This window comes from Impatiens glandulifera, chromosome 8 (assembly GCF_907164915.1).
Source record: "Impatiens glandulifera chromosome 8, dImpGla2.1, whole genome shotgun sequence".
Taxonomy (NCBI): Eukaryota; Viridiplantae; Streptophyta; class Magnoliopsida; order Ericales; family Balsaminaceae; genus Impatiens; species Impatiens glandulifera.
Window position 1 is genome coordinate 5,408,835 of NC_061869.1, and position 26,259 is coordinate 5,435,093.

The 26,259-nt window shown below is 27.3% G+C and overlaps 6 protein-coding genes across 6 annotated transcripts; 5 read left to right on the forward strand and 1 right to left on the reverse strand.

The window, feature by feature from the left end:
* The first annotated feature begins 2,873 nt into the window (after nt 1-2,873).
* Nucleotides 2,874-3,928, forward strand: LOC124912762. Its single transcript, XM_047453410.1, has 5 exons — nt 2,874-3,039; nt 3,140-3,270; nt 3,357-3,424; nt 3,524-3,687; nt 3,768-3,928. The coding sequence occupies exons 1-5, from the start codon at nt 2,874-2,876 to the stop codon at nt 3,926-3,928; spliced, it is 690 nt and encodes a 229-aa protein (XP_047309366.1).
* A 2,217-nt stretch (nt 3,929-6,145) lies between these two features.
* On the forward strand, nt 6,146-7,551 carry LOC124912763 (MATH domain and coiled-coil domain-containing protein At1g31390-like). The gene is made up of 6 exons (XM_047453411.1): nt 6,146-6,188; nt 6,280-6,394; nt 6,486-6,655; nt 6,768-7,056; nt 7,139-7,302; nt 7,391-7,551. Exons 1-6 carry the CDS (start codon nt 6,146-6,148, stop codon nt 7,549-7,551), a joined length of 942 nt encoding a protein of 313 aa, XP_047309367.1.
* A 3,490-nt stretch (nt 7,552-11,041) lies between these two features.
* Nucleotides 11,042-16,338, forward strand: LOC124912764. The gene is made up of 10 exons (XM_047453412.1): nt 11,042-11,177; nt 11,260-11,479; nt 11,634-11,800; nt 11,877-12,013; nt 13,267-13,381; nt 15,097-15,211; nt 15,286-15,458; nt 15,554-15,684; nt 15,959-16,088; nt 16,187-16,338. The coding sequence occupies exons 1-10, from the start codon at nt 11,042-11,044 to the stop codon at nt 16,336-16,338; spliced, it is 1,476 nt and encodes a 491-aa protein (XP_047309368.1).
* A 1,259-nt stretch (nt 16,339-17,597) lies between these two features.
* On the forward strand, nt 17,598-18,938 carry LOC124912765 (probable inactive serine/threonine-protein kinase fnkC). Its single transcript, XM_047453413.1, has 6 exons — nt 17,598-17,631; nt 17,704-17,818; nt 17,893-18,056; nt 18,148-18,436; nt 18,519-18,682; nt 18,781-18,938. Exons 1-6 carry the CDS (start codon nt 17,598-17,600, stop codon nt 18,936-18,938), a joined length of 924 nt encoding a protein of 307 aa, XP_047309369.1.
* Nucleotides 18,939-20,798: 1,860 nt separating this feature from the next.
* Nucleotides 20,799-22,059, reverse strand: LOC124912767 (ABC transporter C family member 4-like; the record flags this gene model as incomplete). Its single annotated transcript, XM_047453414.1, has 4 exons — nt 20,799-21,148; nt 21,269-21,508; nt 21,582-21,645; nt 21,739-22,059. Coding segments are annotated over 4 exons (726 nt in total), but the record flags the coding sequence as incomplete, so codon positions are not given.
* Nucleotides 22,060-23,322: 1,263 nt separating this feature from the next.
* LOC124912768 lies at nt 23,323-24,371 on the forward strand. The gene is made up of 4 exons (XM_047453415.1): nt 23,323-23,488; nt 23,589-23,874; nt 24,006-24,127; nt 24,220-24,371. The coding sequence occupies exons 1-4, from the start codon at nt 23,323-23,325 to the stop codon at nt 24,369-24,371; spliced, it is 726 nt and encodes a 241-aa protein (XP_047309371.1).
* The last annotated feature ends 1,888 nt before the right edge of the window (nt 24,372-26,259 follow it).

The following is a 26,259-nucleotide window of genomic DNA, read 5'->3' on the forward strand; positions in this document are numbered from 1 at the left end:
AATAATTTATTTCATTCTTAAATTTATTATTATTTTTATATTAATTTTTTTATTATTTCATCTACATTTTGTTTTATCAATTTTTATTTCTCATTAATCTTAAATTCTCATTTTTTTTAAAACTTTAACAACTTATTTATGAATTTTATATTTTACTGTAATATTTTTTAATTTTTTTTATATTTAATTTAATATAAAAAAAATGAAATTAATATTTTTTTTTAATTTTTGTTCATGATTATAATAATAGTAAGTAACATTATTTTGTCTAATATTTGATTATTACTCATTTGTTGTTTTGATGAATGAGATGTTATTATTATTTAAATATTAATTAATTTATTTTTGTGTTAAAGAATTTTTATTGTTGAAAATATAAATAATTGTTATATTCAATTATTGAGACCAAACAATTTTAAAATAATTAATAATCAATGTTAATATAAGAAAAAAACATATAAAAAACAAATTATATATATATATATATTAAAGTTAAAATAATTAATAATAAATACTCATATAAAAATAATAAAACATTTATAAAAAAGATAAAAATAGAGGATTCATTTATTAATAAAAAAGAATGAGAGAGAAAGTATATTAATATTTAATTAAACATATATAAATTAAAAAATAAAAATTAACTATGTTTTACTAAATGAGGCTAAATGAATCAATTTTTAATAGTATCTATGTTTAAATGAACTTTTATTAGTACATAGTGTAAATGAGATAGTTGTACAAGTACATAAGTATGTGAATTTTTTTCCTAAAATACTAATTACAATTGATATAAATCCCGAAATGAATGATAATACTAAAAGTGTGAAGGAGCACAAAAATAAATTTACAATTGAAAGATTGGATCATTGAGGAAAATATGGAAATGTGAAAAAGATATTATTAAATACTTTTATATATATCTATATATATATATTATATCATATTTATATTAAATATATTTAAAATTATATATTTATAAAAATTAATATATTCATATCATTTATTTTAAAATATATTATATTTTAATTTAAGTCATTTATTAATAATTAAAATTATATATTAACAATAAAATTATAAAAAATAATATATATTAATATAATTACTTTCAAATATATATTATTTTTCAATTTAAATCATTTATTAATATTTAAAATTAAATTAATAAATATATATATATATATAACATTGTATCTATATATAATATTAATTATTAAATAATATTGACCTTGACCCGGTGCATAGGGGTGAAAGATTAATTATTAATATTAAAAATAAATAAGTTGAGTGTATATAACCGAGATCATGCTCACATTATTTAATCTTTAAGCTTGGGATTATCTCAGATGGGTATTTTTGATACGCCAAGCTTATTTATTTTTAATATTTATAATATATTATTTAATAATTAATATTATATATATATAGTATAATGTTATATATATATTTATTAATTTAATTTTAAATATTGATAAATAATTTAAATTAAAAAATAATATATATTTGAAAATACATTATATTAATATATTATTTTTTATAATTTTATTGTTAATATATAATTTTAATTATTAATAGATGACTTAAATTAAAAAATAATATAATTTAAAATAAATGATATAAATATATTAATTTTTATAAATATATAATTTTAAATATATTTAATATAAATATGATATAATATATATAGATATATATATAAAAATATTTAATAATATTTAATAATATTTTTTTTACATTTCCATAATTTCCAGGAATAATCAAATATTTTAATTGTTAATTTATTTTTGTGCTCTCTCACACTTTTAATATTATCATTTATTTCGAGATTTATCTCAATTATAATCAATATTTTAGATAGTTAATTAAGGCTAATTTGATTTCTAAAATTATAAATAAAAAATATCAAAAGTGTATTTATATTTTATATTTTGTTTAATTATTTTATATATTAAGATATATATATTATAAATAAAAAATAAAAAAATATTTAAATATATGTTTTTTATTATAATTATTTTATATAAATATATTATAAATATATGGAATAGATAAGAGAGAATGAATAAAATGATTAAAAAGAGATTAAATAAATGAAAAAGAATGAATAAAAAAATATTTAAAAATGATGAGAGAGAAAAACGCTAAGATTATAATCTTAAAAACTGATATTATATAATCTTAAACTGAAGAAGAAGGTAGAGAGAAATTTGAGTTTAAACGTAAAAGTGTGTTTAATTGTAATTTTTTGTGTAAGCTTATTACGCAAAGTTACTGTAGTAGCTTATTACGCAGAAGCCCATACACACTTTATAACGCCGAATCAAACAAGGCCCATATCAAATGTACTTGAGAATAATCTGAATAAGTAGACGTCAATAACCTGAGAATAAGCTGAATCAAACTAGTCTTAAATAAATTTGGTATTAAATCCCTTTAATTTAAAATAAATACTTAAACTAATTAATCACAATTTCTCCAACTCTTCCCCTACCCCCAATATCATATAAATACATGCATTTAGTCATGTGTTCCTCCTAGATAGCCCCCAATTACAGTACTAAATATGTTATCAAGTAATTTCCAGTGTCAACTGTTACAAGGTTTGATTCGTCTTTATTTTTCACACACTTTTTATCATGCATATATAAATTTGATTATATATATACATGTTTCATTCTATAAGGAAGAAATTATCCGCCGGAGCACTTCACTCTAAGAATAGAGTCTTTCTCACTCATGGTTAAATCCTCATTACATGAATACATTTCCGATCAATTTCAAGTTGGAGACTACAAATGGTAAGTAGATACATAATAATATAATGCCATAAATATGTTTTTTTTTTATTATTTACCATTTTAATTTCCAGGAAAATGCACATACATCCCAATGGAAAAAGGAAAAAGGTGGATAGGGGTTACATCTCCCTGTATTTGGAGTTGGTTGATACATCATCCTTCGAATTTGGCTGGCCAATAAACGCTGTTATCAAGTTCTTTGTATTGGATCAAAACACTAACAAATATTCTACTACCCTAGGTATATATATATGGACTCATCATGTATTCATGCTTTATTTATTGATTTCGTTCTATATTAACTTTTCATGTTTGTTAATGTTTTGATCATATATATATAGGCCCAGATTCTGTAATGCTATTTAATCCGTTAAGCAAACTATATGGCATCGATAGATTCATTGATCTTCCTACGTTTGAACTTTCTTCCAACGGATACCTTGTTAACGACCAATGCGTGTTTGGTACTGAGGTTCTACTTGTCAAACAAGCTCCCAAAGTGGAAATGTTGATTTTAAAGGATGGAGATTCTATTTTTACTGGCTCCCACATTTGAAGATCGAATCTTTTTCTAGTTCTTACGATAGATATGAATCAGAAAATTTTAATTGTGGTGATTTTGAATGGTTAGTAAGTATGCTTCTTTTTTGTTAATTTTGTTCTCTAATTAGTTTATTTTGAATGTGTAAATTTTATTTTGAGAGCATATATACATTTATAATTAGGTCGATCTCCATTCGTCCCAAAGGAAATGTGGATGATAAAGATAATATCATTTATGTCTATTTATGGTTGGATGAGTTGACTCTTCCAAAAAATTCCCAAGTCTATGCAAAGTATAAGATTTGCTTATTAAACAAGGACAAGTTGGATAACATCTGTGTTAAAGGTACGTATGTTTTGAATTTTTTTCGATTATTACTACTAATTCTCTTCTAGTAATTTATTTATCTGTTTACGTGCGTGCAGGTTATGATTTCTTTAATGCTTCGTCTCTATGTTGTTGTGTCCGTACTAAGTCCTTGGCGTGGAATGAATTTCTAGACGTGCAAAATGGATTTTTGGTGGATAATTCTTGCTCTATTGAAGTAAATGTTACCATTCTTGGGGTAGTTAACTCTACATCTTGATCTTATTTTATATATCCATATGTTTTTCTATTATAAGAATTTCATTGTATTATAAGCTCTATATTACGTTTGGTTACTTAATTTGGTAAAAATAAAAAGTATTTTTTTGGGTTGAATGGAGATCACTAGCATAGTTTCCAAAATAAAAATGCATTATATTAAGATTTTTTTTTAATAAACATTATAATAAAAATGATCGACAATTTTAAAATTTAATTTGTCTATTACTAATTATTGTTAAGATATTTCATAGTTTACAAATAAATTTTTTATGTTATTACTTTAAAATGTGTTTATAACCTAGTTATAATACCTCATTGCATGCTTAATGTTTAATTATATTTAAAAAGTAATAAAAAATATTGAGGAATAATATTGAGGAAAAATATTGAGGAAAAAAAAGAGAGAATACAAAATTAATATAATTTTACTTAATTATAAAATTTAAAATTTTGAATAAATCTCAATTATTATATTTGAAGATAAAAATTTATTGGAAGTTCATTTAATTAAAATTTTAATTTTTATAAATATATGATATTATCTGATATTTAAAGTGACGTTGTTATATATAGGGAAACATCTTGAGGGACAGAGTATGAAACAGCAAATCTATCCATGTGTTAACAAACCCTAGAATGGTAATAGGAAATATAAAATATGTATAAATTATATATATTTTATAATTGGTGGGATAAAGTAATAAAAAAATATAAAAGATTATTTTACTCTTATATTTATATAAATTAATTTTAATATTTATCTTACAAATAGTTTTAATTATTAATTATATTAAAATTAATAAAAATATTATTTAATTATTATATAAATTTATTTTTAAAATAAATAATACTATTATATGATTTACATTATTTTATATATAATTTCTTATAATTTGACTTATAGTTATATAAATAAAACTTATATATTAATTAATATTTAATAATTATATTTTAAATTTTTGTATCATTATAAATATTTGTATTTTAAAAAAATATTAATTTTATAAATTAATTTTATATATGACTAATTATAGATACAATTTTATTTTATAAATTAATTTTATATATGACTATTATTTTTTAATTAAAATAATTAATATATTTAACTATATATAAAATTTTCACATTTAATTTTTTTACACTTAAAAAATATAAGTTTTTATTTACAGAGATAAATAAAATATATAAAATTAAATAATCAAATAAAAATAAGTAATTAAGTATTTATTATTATTATTTAAATTAGAAAATTAAATATAATTAAATATAAATAAGTATTTAGTTATAATTTTATATTATTATTATTATTATATTTTAAATATAATAAAGAAATTAAAATTTTATAATTTTATAAAACTAAAAAATAAAAGAGAAATATTAAAGATTATACACACGTGTAACTAGTAAACATATTATACCCTTTTGAATGTATAAATTATATATTATACCTTTTGAATGTATAAATTATACCTAATTAATCATGTAGATATAAATAATAATCAATCAAACAACAATTCTAAATTAATGTAAATATAATGATCCTATATCTACATTCTTATACTTCACACCAAACATAACCTAAATATTATACAATAATTTATTCACAAAATAATCCACTAATATAACTCAAATAACAAGAATTAATGTCTAATTAAAGATTAAAAAAAATTGCAGCTTAAAATGTCATAAATTGAGGTGGAGTTAGAGTAACTCCTAAACTAAACTAAAAAAAAAAAAAAAAGTTTTCAGTCACAAAAATGAACACCCCAAAGAATGCCTCATGCCATTAAGTTAACACTCTAAAGCTATTTTAAAATGACATTGTTTTGTAGTAAATTAGTGATTGCAAGTAGTGAAAATTGATTACAGACAAATTGTAATTTAGTGTTTTGCATTGATGGATACTAATCTCCTAGTATCCCAATAGGTTGATGGATGCAGAAATTCGATCCAAAGTGACCATAAAGATTGAATGAGCCTTGAAACAAGATCATTAATGTTCTCTCAAAGGCTGTCTGTCTGTCTTCCATCCATAAGGATGATCTCTTCAGCTTCCCACTCGGAGCAGATAAAATTTTGTATGAAAACAAAAACCCTTTTCAAATTAATTAATTAACCACTAGTTTCTCCGACTCTTCCCATTCCAGCCTCTATATATATTGCTTAAATTGAAATTCTTTCTTACCTACAATTACTGTATATTACAGTACTAATTATGGGTTTAAGGTTTAAGGATTATCCCAAATTCCTTTTACAAGGTTTCTCCACCTTTATTTTTCTACTTTTATTTATCTTATGACTAAGTTTGTTTCATCAATAATTTAATTAATCAATGTTTCATTTCATCAGGAAGATATTATCCGCCGGCGCACTTCACTCTAAAAATAGAGTCTTTTTCACTCATGGTTAAATCCTCAATACACGAATACATTTCGAATAAATTTAGAGTTGGGGGCTACGATTGGTTAGACCTAGCTAGCTATTAGATGAATGAACATTCATTATGATCAATTTATTTGTCTATTTATTTATTTGTGAGTTGTTAATTTGTGTAGGAAATTGCATATACATCCCAATGGAAAAACTGATAAAGGAGGGAATAATTGCATCTCCTTATATATAGAGGTGGTTGATACAGCATCTTTACCCCCTGGTTGGGAAATAAACGCTGTGATAAATTTCTTTGTGTATGATCATATAAGGCACATGTATTATACTATCCCAGGTACTCATGACCTTATATATATATATATATATATATATATATATATATATATATTTGTAAATGCATGCATTTATGTTTTTTTTTTAACTTTTGGTGTGAATGATTTGATTAGCTTCAGATTCAAAAGTAGTGTGTTTTCATCCGTTTAAGAGACAATGGGGCATCTCTAGATTCATTGGTATTGATACCTTTAATTCTTCCAACGGTTACCTTGTTGACGACCAATGTGTTTTTGGTACGGAGGTTATGATTATCGAAAAAGCTTCCAAAGAGGAGTTTTTGTTTCTATTGGAGGAAAATGCTAATTTTAGTGGCTCCTATATTTGGAAAATTAAATCTTTTGATTGTCTTTTGCATGAGCTCTACGAGTCTGATACCTTTACTAGTGGTGATTTTAAATGGTTAGTGTTTTTTATTATTAATTTGAAATATATTCTTAAATTTATGTATTTGAAAGCTAACATATTACATTTATACATGTAGGAAATCACAACTTTATCCCCAAGGGTATGGGGATGGTAAAGGGAATAGTATCTCGGTCTTTCTATGCCTGGATGAGTCGACTCTTCCAAAAGATTCCAAAGTCTATGTCAAGTATAAGTTTTGCTTACTAAACAAGGACCAAAACTTGAATTTTGTGTTTATAGGTAGGGTTTATACATGATTCATAATTTTAATTTTTGTCCTATTCTACTTTGTGTATAACTTGTTTTTATTTTGTTTACATGTGTGCAGATTATCTTTATATTGATGCTTTGTCTCTATCTTGTGGCCGTAGTCAGAACATGGGATTGGATAAACTACAGGATGCAGCAAATGGATTTTTAGTGGATGATTCTTGTTCTATTGAAGTTTATGTTACCATTCTAGGGATGGTGAAAAACACATCTACATGATTTTCATGGATTTACTAAGCTTTTATATTTTGAATTTTTGTTATTTTCATCGTAAGGACGTTTTTGATAAAGAACTTATTATTGTTTCATGGTTATGAAATTACGGTTGCACATGATTCATTTCAATGAATGGACACTTTGTCTTATTTATATTTGACCAAATTAGTCATTACATAAACGAAGAGGTTTTGAAATTCAAATACATGAAGAAGTATCCGTCATGCTTTGGGTGAAATTATCTTTCATTTCATTCCTTCTACCAATAAAAACAAATTATTTACCTGCACTTTAAACGTCACAATATATAAGTATCCGTTACATGCGATGGGCTAGTTTTCTTCATTAATTTTCAAAACAAATTATAAGTATATATCTTCTGCCCATAAATGATTTGCGTTTATTTGACTTTTTGCGCAATAATTAATTAGCTGCTTCCTTACATCACTATTGACAACGATTATGATTTTTTTTGTAAGTTTCTATTTTATCTTTTTACGTGCAGATTATAACTACTTTAATGTTTTATCTTCATCTTGGGGCCACACCGAGATCATGTCCAAATAAATATTTAGACGTTGAAAATGTATTTTTGGTGGATAATTCTTGCTCTATTGATGTACATGTTACCATTCTAGGGGTGATCAACACTACAACATGATCTTTTTATAAATCATATGTGGATAATTCTTATGAACATAATTTCATTCTATTACATTTTTTTATGAGTCATGTTTTGATGGGAAAGTTTTTAATTTGTTATATTTCTGATAATAATATATATTTTAAATCTTTCATAAACTCAATTAATTAATCATGCGTCGTACATAAAAACGTACAATCAATTATAACCTATATGTCAAAAAAGTAAAGAAACATAAATGTTACCGTCGCTTAAATGTGACCCTCATAAGAGCTGGTAAGGATAACGTTTCTGTCGCTTATATACCAACGTTGTAAACGTCTTTCATTTGTAGTCTTGGCAATTTATTTTAGAAGTAGATACTTTACTTTTTTTTAATTGTGGGTAAGGATTCGAATTATAAAGTTAATTAATTAGATATTTTTTTTGTATAGTATTTACTCCTAAATTCTTTTTGAATAGTTCATACGAGAACCGTAACGTATGTTTTTTTAGGAACCAAAATTGGCACTTGAACTACAGGGTTACGTGTAAAAAACAGTAAATATCTCCTTAAGTCTTCAAAAATATAAATTGGAGAAATTGAAGGATCAATCATAGAAAAATAAAGTTGATCGATCAAAAGTGCATTCAAATTGAAAACACAAAGACTATTCATTATATATATGCCCCTAAATAAATAAATAAATATATGAGAGCTAATCATTAATGTTTCTCTCAAAGGATAGTCTTTCTGTCTTACATTATGATAATCTATTCATCTCCCACTTTGTTGAGAAACATTTTTTTTCTACCTACCTTTTAAACAACTTTTTCCAAACTACCCACATTTTCATTCACTTTCCCAAACTATCCACATTTCTCTCTCTAAATCATTAATTATCTTTTTAATTACACATTTTCCACACTAATTCACTAATTACTCTATTTTATAAATATATATAATTAAAATTAATAATACATATATTATATAAAATATATTACATTAATATTAAAATAATATATAAATATATATTATTTTTACTTAATTTTATAAATATAATATATAATTAAAAATAAATATTAAAAATTAAATAATTTAAAATAATATTATAAACTAAAATAAAATATACTACGTACACCTTTAATATTATATATCAAAATAAAATATATTATATTATATAAATATTAAAATAACACATATATTACATAAATATCAAAATAGTACATATTACTTGATTTTATAAATATAATATATATAATTAAAACTAAATATATTAAATTAAATAATTAAAATAAATATTATAAATTAAAATAAAATAAAATAAATTAACTAAACTTTAAAATATTTATAAAAGTAATCAATTTAAAAAATTTTAAAATAAAATAAATTATATAAATTTTAAAATATTTATAATATTTTACACATTTACATAAAATATAAGTCTTATTTTATTATTTATATAATATATGTATTATTTTAATATTTATATAATATATAATATTAAAATTTTATGTAATGTATTTTATTTAGTGTATAATATTTTATTTTAGTTTATAATATTTATTTGAATTATTTAATTTATAATGTTTAATATTAATTATATATATTATAGTTATAAAATTAAGTAAAAATAAAATATGTTTGTTATTTTAATATTTATGTATATATGTGTTATTTTAATATATAATATTAGAAGTTTATGTAATGTATTTTATTTTATTGTATAATATTTATTTAAATTATATGTTATATATATATATTATTTTAATTTTAATGTAATATATTTTATTTAATTAATGTATTATTAATTTAATTATATATATTTATATTTATAAAATAGAGTAGTTAGTGGATTAGTGTGGAAAATGTGTAATTAAAATAAAATTAATGATTTGGAAAGAGAAAGATGGGTAATTTGGGAAAGTGAATGAAAAGGTGGGTAGTTTGGAAAAAATTGTTTGAAAGGTGGGTATGACATGAATTTGTTCCTTTGTTGAGATATCATTCGGTATGAAAATCTCTTTTCACATCAATTAATCTCATGCCCAATAAGATTTGTTTTCATTTTATTTAATAAGACATTAAAAAATCAAGGTTAATTAATCTATACTAGGCTAGCATTTATTTTGTATGGATAACTAAGATTAAAGGAGCCTTGAAAACCCAAAAGACCATTAATTAATTGTGCAACTAAAATTGAATAAAAACATATAGAAAGCTGTCTATCTTCCATGATTATTATCACTCTTATCAGATAAACTAATTAATCATTAGCTAGCTTCTCCGACTCTTCGATCCAATACCCATTAACATGTACTTAATTAATTAATATATATATATATATATATATATATATATATATATATATATATATATATATATATATATATATATATAAAAGACATTGAATTCTATTTACAACTTCATTCATTAAATTCTTCTTACTATCTTAGCTAATTAGGAAATATGGGCTCAAGATTCCAGGGTTGTACATGTCAACTTTTACAAGGTCTCATTTCTTTTCTCCTTTAATTTCTTTAACACTCTTTAATTAATCTTATAAATTACATTGATGATCATTTGATCGATGATACATGTCTCATGATTCTTCATCCAGGAAGAGATTATCCGCCGCAGCATTTCACTATACAATTAGTGTCTTTCTCACAAATGGTTAAATCCTCAAAACACAAATACATTTCTGATCAATTTAAAGCTGGGGATTACAAATGGTATTAATGTTTTAGACCTAACTACCTAGCTACCTTGTAGATTGAATATATATATAAATGTGTGTGTTATTTTATTGCAGGAAATTGCATATACATCGGAAAGAAGGGGAGGATTGCATCTCCCTATATTTAGAGATGGTCGATACATCATCCTTCAAGCTTGGTTGGTTAGTAAACGATACATCATCCTTCAAGCTTGGTTGGTCAGTAAACGCTGTTATCAAATTCTTTGTATTGGATCAAAACCATAACAAATATTATACTACCCCAGGTATATGGACTCATGTATTCATGCTTTATTTATTGATTTCGATTCATATAACTAACTTTTTATGTTATTGTTTTGATCATAGGCCCAGATTCTGTAATGCGATTTCATTCTCTAAGACAACTACATGGCATAGATAGATTCATTGATCTATCTTCTTTTCAACTTCCTTCCAACGGATACCTAGTTAACGACAAATGTGTGTTTGGTACTGAGGTTTTCATTATCAAACAAGCTCCCAAAGTGGAGATGTTGATTTTACAGGATAAAGACTCTAGTTTTACTACTGGCTCCCACACTTCGAAGTTCATATTCAAATCTTATTATTGGTTTTTTGCTGATAGCTATGACTCCAAAATATTTACTTGTGGTGATTATAAATGGTTGTTAGTATGCTCTTTTAGATCTAGTTCTATAATGAGTTAAGTTTTATTCTGAAAGCATTGATTTTGTATGCAGGAAGATCAGACTTTACCCCAATGGTAATGATGATGTAGAATCGGATAGTGTCTCGGTCGCTCTAATCCTGCATGATGAGTTGACTCTTCCAAAAAATTCCACTCTCTATGTCGAGTATAAGATTTGCTTATTAAGCAAGGCAAAGTCGGAAAACATCGATTTTACTGGTATATTTTGAATTTATCAAGTTTTTGTTCTCTTCTAAATAGTAGACTAGTCTTTATTTATTTCTTTATCGTGCAGGTTATAATTACTTTAATGCTTTGTCTCCATCTTCGGACTTCAATGATCTTTTGGACGTGAAAGAATTTCGAGATGTGAAAAATGGATATTTGGTGGATAATTCATGCACTTTTCGAGTTGAAGTTACCATTCTAGGGGTGGTCAAAACTACAACATGATTTTCTTTTATATGTCATATGTTTTGTTGCTTATTCGCAAACTCAAGAATTCCATTCTATTATCTTTATATGACTCATGTTTTGATGGAAAGTATTTTAAATTTCTTATATTTTTGGTTATGATATATTTTAAATCCGTCATAAACTCATGTCTTGATGGAAATTAAATTTAAAGTAATTGTCCCACTTTAAAATTGTCTCTATTTTATTGCATAACCATGCTTCCTTCATCTTTATTCAAGAGCATCGGCTTAATTGTGCACGGATTAACAAAATAAACCTAAAATCTATACCAATCGAATACGGTAAAGCAATGAATAAAGAAAACAGGTTAATAAAAAAAGTGAAAGACGAATGAAGATATAGGTCGTAACCAGGCCCCCAAATCAGAGATCATCAAGGGGCAGACATGCGGACCTATTTTGATCTACGGCCATCTCTAACCCAAATACTTATTTTCAAACCTAAAATGTAGTAAACATCCCATCAAATAATTCATCTCCAACCCAAACTCAAAAGAATATTCTCAGAATATTCTTTTTTATAATAATTTTTAATTTTTTCAATATTATGTATATATTTATCTAAAATTACAAATTGAAACAATAACTTTACAACAGCTTATTGAATACTTTTAAATTCTAATTATAAATCAATTATTTATACAACTGCATAAAACAAATTAAACATTATTAAATAAACACAAATTACATTTCACAAATAAAAAAATACAACAAAACAAACCTTATTAAAACATATTTTCCACACATAAAATAGACGATTTATCAATTCTCGTCTTTTTAAATGTCTTAGTTAGGTAATCGGAATGTCTTTTTCAATTTCTTAGTTATGTAATGGATTATTGTATTTTTTTGGTTTTTCTACGTGTTTTATTTTATTAAAATTGTTTTTATTATTTATTATTTTTTTTTATCAATATTGTTTATTATTATAAATTTATAATACTTAAAAAATATAAAATATAAATATAAACAAATTTAAATATAAGTTAATCATATAAACAAATTAAAATTATCATGAATTAAACATATAAATAATTTAAAATATAAATAAATTAAAATATAAATAAATTCTATAAATAAATTAAAATATAAATAAATAAAATATATGTAAACAAATTAAAATAAATATAAATAAGTTATGTAAAATAATTAAAAACAAACTAAAAGGACTTAAATAAAAGTTTTAAAAACTTTTGAGTATGTGAACAGTTTCCAAACCCAAATTTGGGTTTGGAGAAGAGAAAATTTGCAGAAAAACTAAAAATGCTGGTGAGTTTGCAGGTGGGTTGGAGAGCTAAAACCTATTATAAAGATGAGTTTGCAGGTGGGTTGGAGATGATCTAACCATGCTTCCTTCATCTTTGTTTTCCAGAGCATCAGCTTAATTGTGCACGGATTAACAATCAAATTCATTCGAGATATTGAAGAAAATCACAATAGATCTAGAAAAATAAAGGAGAAACCCTAGCCGTAATACATTTCAGAGAGAAAGAGATATTGAATAATTTACTCACATCCTTCTTTATTTATAACATTTTCATAATTTCTATTTTCTAAGAGGGTATGTAGAACATTTTCATTCATTAAGCACTTAGTTACAAAGATCACGACAGTTGTGTTATGACTTTGTAATTGGATTTATGTTTTCTGCTACATATATTAGTTGTTATATGTTTGTTTATGTTTGTGTATGTCTGCAATGTTTTGTTTCTAAATTGGGGCTAAGCCATTGCTTGAACTAAAAGATGCAAAAAAAATATATTTTTGGTGCATGATACGAGGCCTCCATTGGATGAGGCTGTTTTGTATTTAGGTACAACAGGGTTTGTGTAAGAACCATAATTTTTTTTTAGAGTTTTAACGATGATAACTAATAGGAAATGGGACATTAGATCACAATGTCAGATCCCGGAGAGCTCTCCAAAAAAATGGAAACTCCATTCACAATAACTGAAAATTTGGGGCTGAGATGCAAAATATGCTTTATCTAATCCTTTTTTCACCAATTTACACTATGTTATAATGACATAATTAAACAAAAATTCTCAATTTACTAAATGGTCCATCTATAATAAAAAAATTGAAAAAACTCTTAAATTTTAAACACAATAACACAAACTTAGAGAAAATAAAAAAAAGGCACAAACTTATAAATAAGATTGTCTTTTCAATATCAACTCGATAAAAAACATGTTTATCCTTAATTAATCGAATTGATACAATCATAACAATTAACACCGCATCAAAAACCGTAGGATGTAGGATGTAGGATGTAGCGTGGCACACATGTCTTCCCTTTCAGTACCTTATTGAAAATCCTTAGATCTATAATTTTCAATCTTCCATTTTCTTTATTATTTATATCGTTTAATTGTCTTCTAGTTGATTTTGATTAGGTGAGTAATTAACAATGTTTTTAATGAATCCCAAAGGAAATTTTGCACTAATTTTTTAAATTTTAAATTACACCGATTTCGAAAGTCTAAACAAGGATATCATACATATTGCTCAAAATGTGATGAGAATGTTCTTCATGGCCTTCATATATACCTTATCTAGTTGCTTCAATCATACATACAAATATCATCTTCTTTAATTAATTAGCCCTCCATGGAAAATAGAAGTTGATTATTGCTGTTGAAATTCAATCCAATATTTAAAGTGACCATAAATTAAGATTAATAGTTAAGGAGCCTTGAAACCACAAACACAACTAGTATGCCCCTAAATTAAAATATCTCAAGGCAGATGATCATAATTAATATTGTTTCTCTCAAAGGCTGTCTCTTTGTTTTCCATTAAATAAATTTGGTTTCAAATCCCTTTAATTTTAAATAAATACATAGATTAATTAATCACAAGTATCTCCAACTCTTCCCATACCCCAAACAGCATATAAATACTTTTTATTTTTCCAGATAGTGCCCAATTAAGCTACAATCACAGTACTAAATATGGGATTATGGTCGCTCCAGTGTCTACTAGGTTTATTCATCTTTATTTTCCACATTTCTTATCATTCATGTTTCATTCTATCAGGAAGAGATTATCCGCCAGAGCACTTCACTCTAAGAATAGAGTCTTTCTCGCTCATGGTTAAATCCTCGATACATGAATACGTTTCCGATCAATTTCAAGTTGGGGACTACAAATGGTAATTAGCTACATACATAATAATATCATGCCATAAATATGTTTCATTTGATTATTTACCATTTTAATATGAAGGAAATTGCACATACATCCCAATGGAAAAAAGGAGAAGGGAAGTAAGGGTTACATCTCCCTATATTTAGAGTTGGTTGATACATCAATATCCTTCGAGCTTGACTGGTCAATAAATGTTGTTATCAAATTCTTTGTATTGAATCAAAACAATAACAAATTTTATACAACCCCAGGTATATATGGACTGATCATGTATTCATTCATGCTTTATTTATTGATTTCGTTCCATATAATTAACTTTTCATGTTTGTTAATGTTTTGATCATAGGCCCAGATTCTGTAGTGCTATTTCATCCATTGAGCAAACTATCTGGCATCGATAGATTCATTGATCTTCCTACGTTTGAACTTTCTTCCAATGGATACCTTGTTAACGACAAATGTGTGTTTGGTACTGAGGTTGTTTTTATCAAACAAGCTCCCAAAGTGGAGATGTTGATTTTACAGGATGAAGACTCTAGTCTTACCGGCTCCCACATTTTGAAGATTAAATCTTTTTCTAGTCTTTCTCTTGATAGCTATTATTCCAAAACATTTTATTGTGGTGATTTTAAATGGTTGGTATATATGCCTTTTTGGTCTTATTCTATAATGAGTTAATTCTGAATGTGTTAATTTATTTTGAAAGCATACAATTTTGTAGGAAGATCAATCTTTATCTCAATGGAAATAGGTTGGCAAATGTAATAGTATATCGGTCTATCTTTTCTTGATCGAGTCTCTTCCAAACAATATCAAAGTCTATGTCAAGTATAGGATTCGGTTATTAGACAATGGAAATTTGAGTAAGTTTGATTATACGGGTAAGTTTTCCTTGTTTATTTGTATGACTTTTAATTTTTATTTATGTTCTCTGCAAAGTATAGTCATTAAATAATTGTTTATATATATATGCTCTCAGATTATAGTTACTTTGATGCTACGTCTCTTGGTCGGGTACTGTTCGTCGCATTGGATAAACTACAAAACCCTAGAAATGAGTTCTTGGTGGATGATTGTTGCTCTATTGAAGCACATGTTACCATTCTAGGGATGGTCTACACTACAACATGATTTTCTTAATTTATTTTAATTAATGGCATTGGATAAAGTAAAGACATGGCAAATGGATTATTGGTGGATCATTGTTGCACTATTCAAGGTTATGTTACTAATATTCTAGGGTTGGTTCTGTTAAACAAAACACCATGATCATTTTTAATCTATTATGTACGTAGTTATTATTGATTTTATGACTTGTTTTGTTTGTTGAAAAAGTATTTTTTTTGATTTGTGATATAATTAAAAACTTTAATAAACAATTCATGAAAAGTAAGCAAAACATAATGTTAGAAGGTAAAGTAAATGTTACATGCTCAAATCTCTTTTGGTAAATCTTCAGAGTTTTGGTTTTTGATCTTCTCTCTTCCACTTACAAAGTGTTTTTCTTCTACTGCCACCACCACCATTGCCTCCGGCTCTACCACCGCCACCATATTTACAAAAACATAATAATTATAAGAATAGAATTGCATTTCAAGTTTCATAGACTACCATTAATAATTAATTAAATATAATCAGAGTAGTTAGAGAAATAGGAATTAAACGTTAAAAATCTAAAAACACATACAAAATTACCCAATGAATCGAGTTTTCCCAGTTTTGATACCACCATGTCCTTAAGCAGGCACCTATGATCAAGACTCTAACAAAAACAAAACAAAACCGGTTTGTTTATAAAGTCAAACCAACCCAAAATATTGAATTCGGCTAAACGATGAGGAAATTCTTTGAAAATTAATTCTATGACCTGATCACATGCATGCTCCAAATGTGATGAGAACGTTATACCCTGATCTTGTTACTTCAATCATACATAAAATATCATCTTTAATTAACCCTCCATGGAAAATAAATCTTATTTTTACTGAAATTCAATCCAATTAAAATGACCTTAAAGATTAATAATTAAGGAGCCTTGAAACCACAAAGACAAGTATACTCCTAAATAAAAACATCTCAAGTCTGATGATCATAAATTCATAATAATATTAAATTGTTTCTCTCAAATGCTGTCTATATGTCTGTCTGTTTTCCATGATATATATATTAGGTCTCTTCAGTTTCCCATATGAAGCAAATTATTTTGGTATTAAATCCCTTTAATTTCAAATAAATACATAAATTAATTAATCACAAGTTTATCCGACTCTTCCCATGCCCCAAACAGCATATATATATATATATATATATATATATATATATATATATATATAAATACATTTAGTCACTTGTTCCTCCTATTCATTTTTTCTACAATTACATTACGAAATATGGGATCAAACTTCCAGGGTCAACTTTCACAAGGTTTATTCATCTTTATTTTTCACACTTTTTATCATATATATATTTCATCATATTCATGTTTCATTCTATCAGGAAGAGATTATCCACCAGAGCACTTCACTCTAAGAATTGAGTCTTTCTCGCTAATGGTTAAATCCTCGATACATGAATACGTTTCCGATCAATTTCAAGTTGGGGACTACACATGGTAATTAGCTACGTACATAATAATATCATGCCATAAATATGTTTTATTTGATTATTTACCATTTTAATTTGAAGGAAATTGCACATACATCCCAATGGGAAAAAGGAGAAGGGAGGTGAGGGTTACATCTCCCTATATTTAGAATTGGTTGATACCTTCAAGTCTGGCTGGCCAATAAATGCTGTTATCAAATTCTTTGTATTGAATCAAATCAATAACAAATATTATACTACCCCAGGTATATATATATAGACTCATGTATTCTTCATGCTTTATTTATTGATTTCATTTCATATAATTAACCTTTCATTTTAATGTTTTGATCATAGGCCCAGATTCTGTAGTGTCATTTCATCCGTTGAGCAAACTATCTGGCATTGATAAATTCATTGATCTTCCTACTTTTGAACTTTCTTCCAACGGATACCTTGTTGACAACAAATGTGTGTTTGGTACTGAGGTTCTTCTTGTCAAACAAGATCCCAAACTGGAGGTGTTGATTTTACAGGATGAAGACTCTTGTCTTACCGGCTCCTACATTTGGAAGATCAAATCTTTTTCTAGTCTTTCTCTTGATAGCTATGATTCTGAAAAATTTACTTGTGGTGATTTTAAATGGTTAGTATTTCATCTTTTTTTTATATCTAGTTCTCTAATATTGAGTTAATTTTGTTTTTTGAAAACACATATATTTATGTAGGAATATCAGTCTTTATCCTAGAGGAAATAGTGTTGGCAAAAATAATAGTATTTCGGTATATCTATGCTTGGATGAATCGACTCTTCCCAACAATACCAAAATCTACGTCAAGTATAGGATTCACTTATTAAACAATGTCAAGTTGAATAAGTTTGGTTTTACAGGTATGTTTTCCTTTATTATTTGTATGACTTGTAATCTTGATTTATGGTTTCTGCTTAGTACAATTGTAGTTAAATATGTCTTATATATATGCTCTCAGATTATCATTACTTCAATGCTATGTCTCTAAGTTGGGGCTATCCGAAGTTCATGGCATTCGATGAACTACAATACCCTAAAAATGGGTTCTTGGTGGATGATTGTTGCTCTGTTGAAGCACATGTTACCGTTCTAGGAATGATCAACACTGCATCATGATTTTTTATATTTTTTTAATTCATGGCATTGGATAAAGTAAGACATAGCAAATGGATTATTGGTTGATTATTGTGGCTCTATTGAAGGTTATGCTATCAATATTCTAGGGTTGGTACTGTTCGACAAAACACCGTGATCATTTTTAATGTATTAATTAGTTATTATTATTGGTTTTTATGACTTGTTTTGACAGGAAAGTATATTTCAATTTGGTTTTTGATTTGTGATATTACTAATTTTGATATATTTAAGATCTTTATTATTGGCATGGAGAAGGTTTACGATCGTTTATACGTTAACATATCAAACGACTTAAGGTTTTTGTTTTTAACAATGTGTAGCTTCTGATTTTAGTATTTCTTTCTTTTATAATGTTTTATATATTTCAATTAGGGTTAATAATTACTAATTAACACTAAATCAAGATACACTTTTAAGTAAAACATAGTATTAATTAAGATGCCGTTAGTGGCCTAGAATGTCATTGTTATTGCTCTTTTCTCATCGCCGAACTTTAGGGGAAGTAGTATTTTTAATCATATTTTTATTACTAGAAATTTATTAATTCTTCCCAAATTACCCACTAAATTGAAGTCACAAAAAATAGTGCCTAAATAGAGACAAAAAATGAGTTCAAGATTCTCATTTAAAACCTTAAATTGAAGTGAGGTTAGTTTATTAAACTAAATAAAAATGTAAAAAAAAAAAAAAAAATCATTCACTCAAATGAAGACCCCCAAGAATGCTTCATGCATGCCAATAAGGTAAAACTAAAAAACTATTTTAAATTGACATTGTTTTGTAAATTAATGAAAAAGTGATTGCAAACAAATTTCAATATGTGTTGGCGTTCTTTCTTTATTTCGAATTTCGTAATTGTTTAGTGTTTTGCATTGATGATGGATACTCATCTCCTAGTATCCCAACAGGATCCAATGTGACCATAAAGATTGAATGAGCTCAAAAACCATTTATTGTCAAAAGCTGTCTGTCTGTCTTCCATCATGAGGATGATTTCTTCAGCTTCCCACTCGGAGCAGATAAATTAAAATTTGGTATGAAAACCCTTGTCAAATTAATTAATTAACTATCATTGGTATTGTTACCTTTAATGATTCTTCCAATGGTTACCCTATTTACAAATCAATGTGTTTTTGGTAGAGGTTATGATTATCGAAAAAGCTTCCAAATTGGAGTTGTTGTATCTACTGCGGGAAGATGTTAATTTCACTGGCTCCCATATTTGGAAAATTAAATCTTTTGATTGTCTTTTGCTTTGATAAAGAACTTGTTATTATTATTGTTTTATGGTGTTATGAAATTATGGTTGCTCATGGAAGTATTTCAATGAATTGACGCTTTGTGTTATTTATATTTGACCAAATTAGTCATTACATAGACAAAGAGGCTTTGGAATTCAAAATACATGAAAAAAGTACACTTGCAGCGTCGCTTAATCATTTACCGGCACTTTATGCGCCGAGATATAAGTAACCGTCGATAAAAAAATAACGTCGCTAATTAAACGCCGGTAAGTTCTATGCATTTATTTTTCGAGTTTTTGCCCAACCACCCTACAACGTTTATTATTATTATAAATTTTAAATTTTAAATATTATTATAATTATTAAGTTATAAATACATATAAATAAATACTTTTAACTAAATTATTTTATCATCATTATTTAAAATTTTATATTTTTAGGATAAATTTATTTTATGAAAATTCATAGCAAAATTCAATAAAACCGTAAAAAAGAATAGAGAACTCGATTTTAGCAAATATAGAACCAACCTATAATCGGTTAGGTCAGTTTTGCAATGTAAATTTTCCAAACATAATAATAAGAATAGAATTGTATTTAAAGTTTCATAAACTACAATTAATAACTAAATATAATCAGAGTAGTTGATACTTAGGTAAATAGAGAAATAGGAGTAACCAAAGAGGATATGATATGAGACAACAACAATTGATTCTAAATGTAATTTGATCCCCAGAATGTTCTACTAGGCCAGGAAGATTCCAGAACATTTACCAGTGGCCAAAGAAACTTCCATGATCAATATCTCAACTCTCTTGGTTGTATACTTTAGGTTAAAACTATTTCAAAGTCCGGTTGATCGGTTTGCGTACTCTTGTACCAATGCCCCGAAAAGTGATCGCCTCTCCAACAATCTCGACGGTTTGTCGAATTCTTTTGCTAACCCTGTCGGATAACAACATAGATTATTATTAGTATTAAAAAAATTTGAAAACCAATGTTTAAAACTATAATCATTTGAACTATTTGAGTGAGTCTTTCTTTATGGGCATATATGTTAATTACCTGCATCGATGACGAGAACTTTGTCGCAGTCCATAACTGTCGGTATTCTGTGAGCAATGCTGATGATCGTGCAAGCCTCAAAGTCTTCGCGTATGATCCTTTGGATCACAGCATCGGTTTGGGAATCAACTGATGCAGTTGCTTCGTCCATGAAAAGTAACCGGCTTCGCTTTAGCATAACCCTACCCAAACAAAGCAGTTGCCTCTGCCCCACACTCCAATTATCACTACTATCAACAACTGCGAAATGAATAGAGTTAACCAATGAATCGAGTTAGAAGTTAAAATTTGGAGAAATAACACAAAAATTTACCCAAGGAATCGAGTTTTCCCGGTTTTGATGCCACCACATCCTTAAGCTGGCACCTATCAAGACTCTAACAAAAACAAAACAAAACAAAACCAGGTTGATTAAAAAATCGAACCAACAAAAATATTGAATTCAGTTAAGGTTAATGTTAAGGTTTTACCTTCCATATATCTTCATCAGAGTATAATCCAACAGGATCAATGTTACTTCTAACAGTTCCTTCAAAAAGTACAGGCTCTTGAGGAATGATCCCAAATCTAGACCTAAGATCATGGAGTCCCAAAACCGATATATCAATTCCATCCACGATTATCTTCCCACCAGACGGCTCGACTAGCCGAAAAAACACCTGAATCATGGTCGATTTCCCACTACCTGTCCTTCCAACCACACCAATCTTTTCACCTCCATTTATGTCGACCGAAATACCTTTCAGAACTAGAGGCGTGTTTGGACGATACCTCACCTGTTCAAAAATAAACAATTATCAACAAAACCGATTTGCTTAACCCGAATCTATTCATGAAAAATTGCCAAGAGCTTACCTGCAAATCTTCAAGCTTCACATTGCCAAGGAATCGAGTATATTAGAGTATTACTTTTGTTAGGAAAGAAGACTCGGATGGAAGTCTTTTGTCAATTTTGTCTTTGTTTTTTTTGGTTATTTGGTCATCTGGGTTATGTTTGTATTATGGGATGTATGTCTCTACTAAATTGTTTTGGACTAGGGCGCCCAAAGTTCGGGCCAGTACTGTACCCTATCATTTTGAGATAATATCTTAGATTCCCATATAACTAGCAATGTTGGCTAGTACGAGGTTCCAAAGTAGTTTACTTCTGATAGTTTGAAGCGAATTAGGAGCCTAGCTTGACCTTAATTTCTGCAAGGGCGGTTCGATGGTTGCCCAATTCAGAGAAAAATACCGCTAACTTTTCAAAATTAATTCTATGACTTGAACATGCTTCTAAGCGATTAATTTTTATTTATTGAACTTGCTATATTTTATGTTACAATTAATAATAGTAATATTCTAGTTTATTGGTTATATGTTATGGTAATGTTTATTAATATGATAGCAAGTTAATTAACCTTCTTTAACAACAAATTCCTTATTTAATTAGCCCGCCGTAAATGAAAAATAAATGTTAATTATTTCTTCTGAAATTCAATCCAATTAAAGTGACCATAAAGATGAATATCTCAAGGCTGATGATCATTAATATTGTTTCTCTCAAAGCCTGTCCATCTGCTGTTTTCCAAGATATAATATTGGCGATCTCTTCAGCTTCCCACTTGAAGGAAATAAATTTGGTATTAAATCCCTTTATTTTAAAATAAATACATAAACTAATTAATCACAATTTCTCCAACTCTTCCCCTACCCCCCAACATCATATAAATACATGCATTTAGCCATTTGTTCCTCATAGATATCGCCCAATTGCAGTACTAAATATGGGATCAAGTAATTTCCAGTGTCAACTGTTACAAGGTTTGATTCATCTTTATTTTTCACACACTTATTATCATGCATATATAAATTTGATTATATATACAGGAAGAAATTATCCGCCGGAACACTTCATTCTAAGAATAGAGTCTTTCTCACTCATGGTTAAATCCTCATTACATGAATACGTTTCCGATCAATTTCAAGTTGGGGACTACAAATGGTAATTAGCTACATAATAATATCATTCCATAAATATGTTTTTTTTTTTATTTACCATTTTAATTTCCAGGATGCACATACATCCCAATGGAAAAAGGAAAAAGGTGAATAGGGGTTACATCTCCCTGTATTTGGAGTTGGTTGATGCATCATCCTTCGAATTTGGCTGGCCAATAAACGCTGTTATCAAGTTCTTTGTATTGGATCAAAACACTAACAAATATTCTACTACCCTAGGTATATATATATGGACTCATCATGTATTCATGCTTTATTTATTGATTTCGTTCTATATTAACTTTTCATGTTTGTTAATGTTTTGATCATATATATATAGGCCCAGATTCTGTAATGCTATTTAATCCGTTAAGCAAACTATATGGCATCGATAGATTCATTGATCTTCCTACTTTTGAACTTTCTTCCAACGGATACCTTGTTAACGACCAATGTGTGTTTGGTACTGAGGTTCTACTTGTCAAACAAGCTCCCAAAGTGGAAATGTTGATTTTAAAGGATGGAGATTCTATTTTTACTGGCTCCCACATTTGGAAGATCAAATCTTTTTCTACTTCTCATGGTACATATAAATCAGAAAATTTTAATTGTGGTGATTTTGAATGGTTAGTTTGCTTATTCTTTTTTGTTAATTTAGTTCTCTAATGAGTTCATTTGAATGTATAAATTTTTATTTTGAAAGCATTCATTTATTAAGGTACATCTGGCTTTGTCCCAAATGGATACTTGACAACAGGAACCATATTTCTCTCGCTTTATGGTTGGATAAGTCTACTCTTCCAAAAAATTCCAAAGTTTATGCAAAGTATAATATTTGCTTATTAAACAAGGACAAGTTGGATAACTTCTGTGTTACAAGTATGTTTTGATTTTTTTTTTCTTTTCTATTATTACTATTAATTTTAGTTTTAATTCTCTTCTATACTAGTCTTTATTTATCTTACTTGCAGGTTATGATTTCTTTAACGCTTCGTCTCTAGGTCGTTGTGTCATCTATGAGTCCTATGAATCTCTAGACTTTCAAAATGGATTTTTGGTGGATAATTCTCTCTCTGTTGAAGTAAATGTAACCGTTCTTGGGGTAGTCAACTCTACAGCATGATCTTATTTTATATATCCTTATGTTTTTCTATTATAATAATTTCATTGTATGACAGCTTTATATGACGTTTGGTTATTTAATTTGATGAAAAGCATTCCTTTGCGACATAGCATAATTTTCAAAATAAAAATGTTTTATATTAAGAATTGTATTTTAAGTTTTTTTTCCCTAAACATTACAATAAAAATGAGTAACAATTTTGAAATTAAATTTGTCAATTACTAATGATAGTCAATATATTTGATAATCTATAAATAAGTATATACGTTAATGATATTATCTCATTATTATTACTTTAAAAGCGTGTTTTTATGATCTTTTTGAGGCTTATTCCAGAAGGATACTTAATATGAAATCAATTGAATCACGTTTAATGATCGGATTGATTTGCATATGTACGAAGGTGGTTATTAATAGAAGGTTCATTATTGTGCTAGCAATATAGCTTATACGAATTAGAGGACAATTGGTGGAGTGGGCTCATTGTGTTTGGTCTCCTAAAATTATACTCCGACGTCGGATTGTCATTTGGTTGGCGTTTAGACAAAGACTCGTGACAAGGGATAAACTTAGCAATTTTATGACCAATCCATGTGCAAGATGTGTACTATGTTCAAACAATGAAGAAACAATAGCTTATATCCTCGGGGAATGAATATGTTCGGGGAATGAATATGCACTAAGGTATTTGTTAGGATTTGTATCTCATACAAATCCGACCAGCTTAAAATAATCTGTAAAAATACAAGAAAGAATGAACACAAGAAGACACAGATTTATAGTGGTTCACTCAAATTGAGCTACGTCCACCTCAACCACCACCAGATTTCACTATGAAGAAGAAGAAGGAATACAGAGTTTTTGCCTCACACTTTATCTCTCTAAATTATGTCTCTCCCTTGTAAACCCCTAATAATTACATATTTATAGGGTACACATTCAGGTAATAAACTTAAATAACCCAATAAACTCTAATTAACAATGTAGAGTTTATTATAAGTGTAGGCTCTGTTGGGGAAAACCCTGACAGAAACCAAAGAACACTAACAGAATTTGATAACGGAGTTCGGCCAAAATGTTGCCTACGTCTTCGAGCACTAAGGCTATCAATTAATAAGGAAGAAAATATACAAATTTGGGTGCAATAAACCAAAGAGGGGAGAGTTTCTTTTATACACTAAGAAACTTCCCCAACTCCCATCATCTTCCGATGTGGGATTTATGCTAATTGTGAATATAGTTTCTTTTATATACTAAGAAACTTCTTTCACTCCCATTATCTTCCGATGTGGGATTCTAATTGTGCCAAAAACAACAAATCTCCACCTTGGCACAATATCCAAATACTAATTTTTCAATATTAAAAATAGTCCTTCAGTGCTTCCAATTGGCGCTTTTCGGCGCCAACTCAAACGCGGAAGATGTTTACCAAATCTAAACAATTAGATTTGGTTTTCCCCATGTCTTTCATCTCGAACTCTTTACCCAATTGAACCTTCAACTTCATATTGGCTCTTTGATGCTATCAACATATCATCAACGTACAAGAGTAGATAGATGTAAGACTCATCTTGCAATTTGCGCAAATACACACATGAACTGAATCTGCTTCTTGTGTACTTGTGCTCCATCATAAACTTGTTAAGTTGCTTGTACCATTGTCTCGACGATTGCTTCAACCTGTACAATGATCTATTCAACTTACAAACCCAATTTTCTTTATCAGCAACATTGAATCCATCTGGTTTATAAATGTAGATTTCCTCGTCCAAATGACCGTGTATGTCTATGGTCTTCACATCTGGTTGAGCTAGCTCCAAATTCATCTGCGCTACCAAGGCCAACAAAATTCTAATGTAAGAGTGTTTAACAACAGGAGAAAGTACCT

Excerpts from the sequence above, each read along its gene's own strand:
- LOC124912762 (XM_047453410.1), top strand. The coding sequence starts at position 2,874 with ATGCACATACATCCCAATGGAAAAAGGAAAAAGGTGGATAGGGGTTAC. Across the intron at positions 3,425-3,523 it reads AATTGTGGTGATTTTGAATG|GTCGATCTCCATTCGTCCCA; the intron begins GTTAGTAAGTAT and ends ATTTATAATTAG. Across the intron at positions 3,688-3,767 it reads GGATAACATCTGTGTTAAAG|GTTATGATTTCTTTAATGCT; the intron begins GTACGTATGTTT and ends ACGTGCGTGCAG.
- LOC124912768 (XM_047453415.1), top strand. The coding sequence starts at position 23,323 with ATGCACATACATCCCAATGGAAAAAGGAAAAAGGTGAATAGGGGTTAC. Across the intron at positions 23,875-24,005 it reads AATTGTGGTGATTTTGAATG|GAACCATATTTCTCTCGCTT; the intron begins GTTAGTTTGCTT and ends ACTTGACAACAG. Across the intron at positions 24,128-24,219 it reads GGATAACTTCTGTGTTACAA|GTTATGATTTCTTTAACGCT; the intron begins GTATGTTTTGAT and ends TCTTACTTGCAG.
- LOC124912765 (XM_047453413.1), top strand. The coding sequence starts at position 17,598 with ATGGGATCAAACTTCCAGGGTCAACTTTCACAAG. Across the intron at positions 17,819-17,892 it reads CAAGTTGGGGACTACACATG|GAAATTGCACATACATCCCA; the intron begins GTAATTAGCTAC and ends TTTAATTTGAAG. Across the intron at positions 18,437-18,518 it reads ACTTGTGGTGATTTTAAATG|GAATATCAGTCTTTATCCTA; the intron begins GTTAGTATTTCA and ends ATATTTATGTAG.
- LOC124912764 (XM_047453412.1), top strand. The coding sequence starts at position 11,042 with ATGGTCGATACATCATCCTTCAAGCTTGGTTGGTTAGTAAACGATACA. Across the intron at positions 11,178-11,259 it reads CAAATATTATACTACCCCAG|GCCCAGATTCTGTAATGCGA; the intron begins GTATATGGACTC and ends TTTTGATCATAG. Across the intron at positions 13,382-15,096 it reads TTATAAAGATGAGTTTGCAG|GAAGAGATTATCCGCCAGAG; the intron begins GTGGGTTGGAGA and ends TCATTCTATCAG.
- LOC124912763 (XM_047453411.1), top strand. The coding sequence starts at position 6,146 with ATGGGTTTAAGGTTTAAGGATTATCCCAAATTCCTTTTACAAG. Across the intron at positions 6,189-6,279 it reads TCCCAAATTCCTTTTACAAG|GAAGATATTATCCGCCGGCG; the intron begins GTTTCTCCACCT and ends TCATTTCATCAG. Across the intron at positions 6,656-6,767 it reads CATGTATTATACTATCCCAG|CTTCAGATTCAAAAGTAGTG; the intron begins GTACTCATGACC and ends TGATTTGATTAG.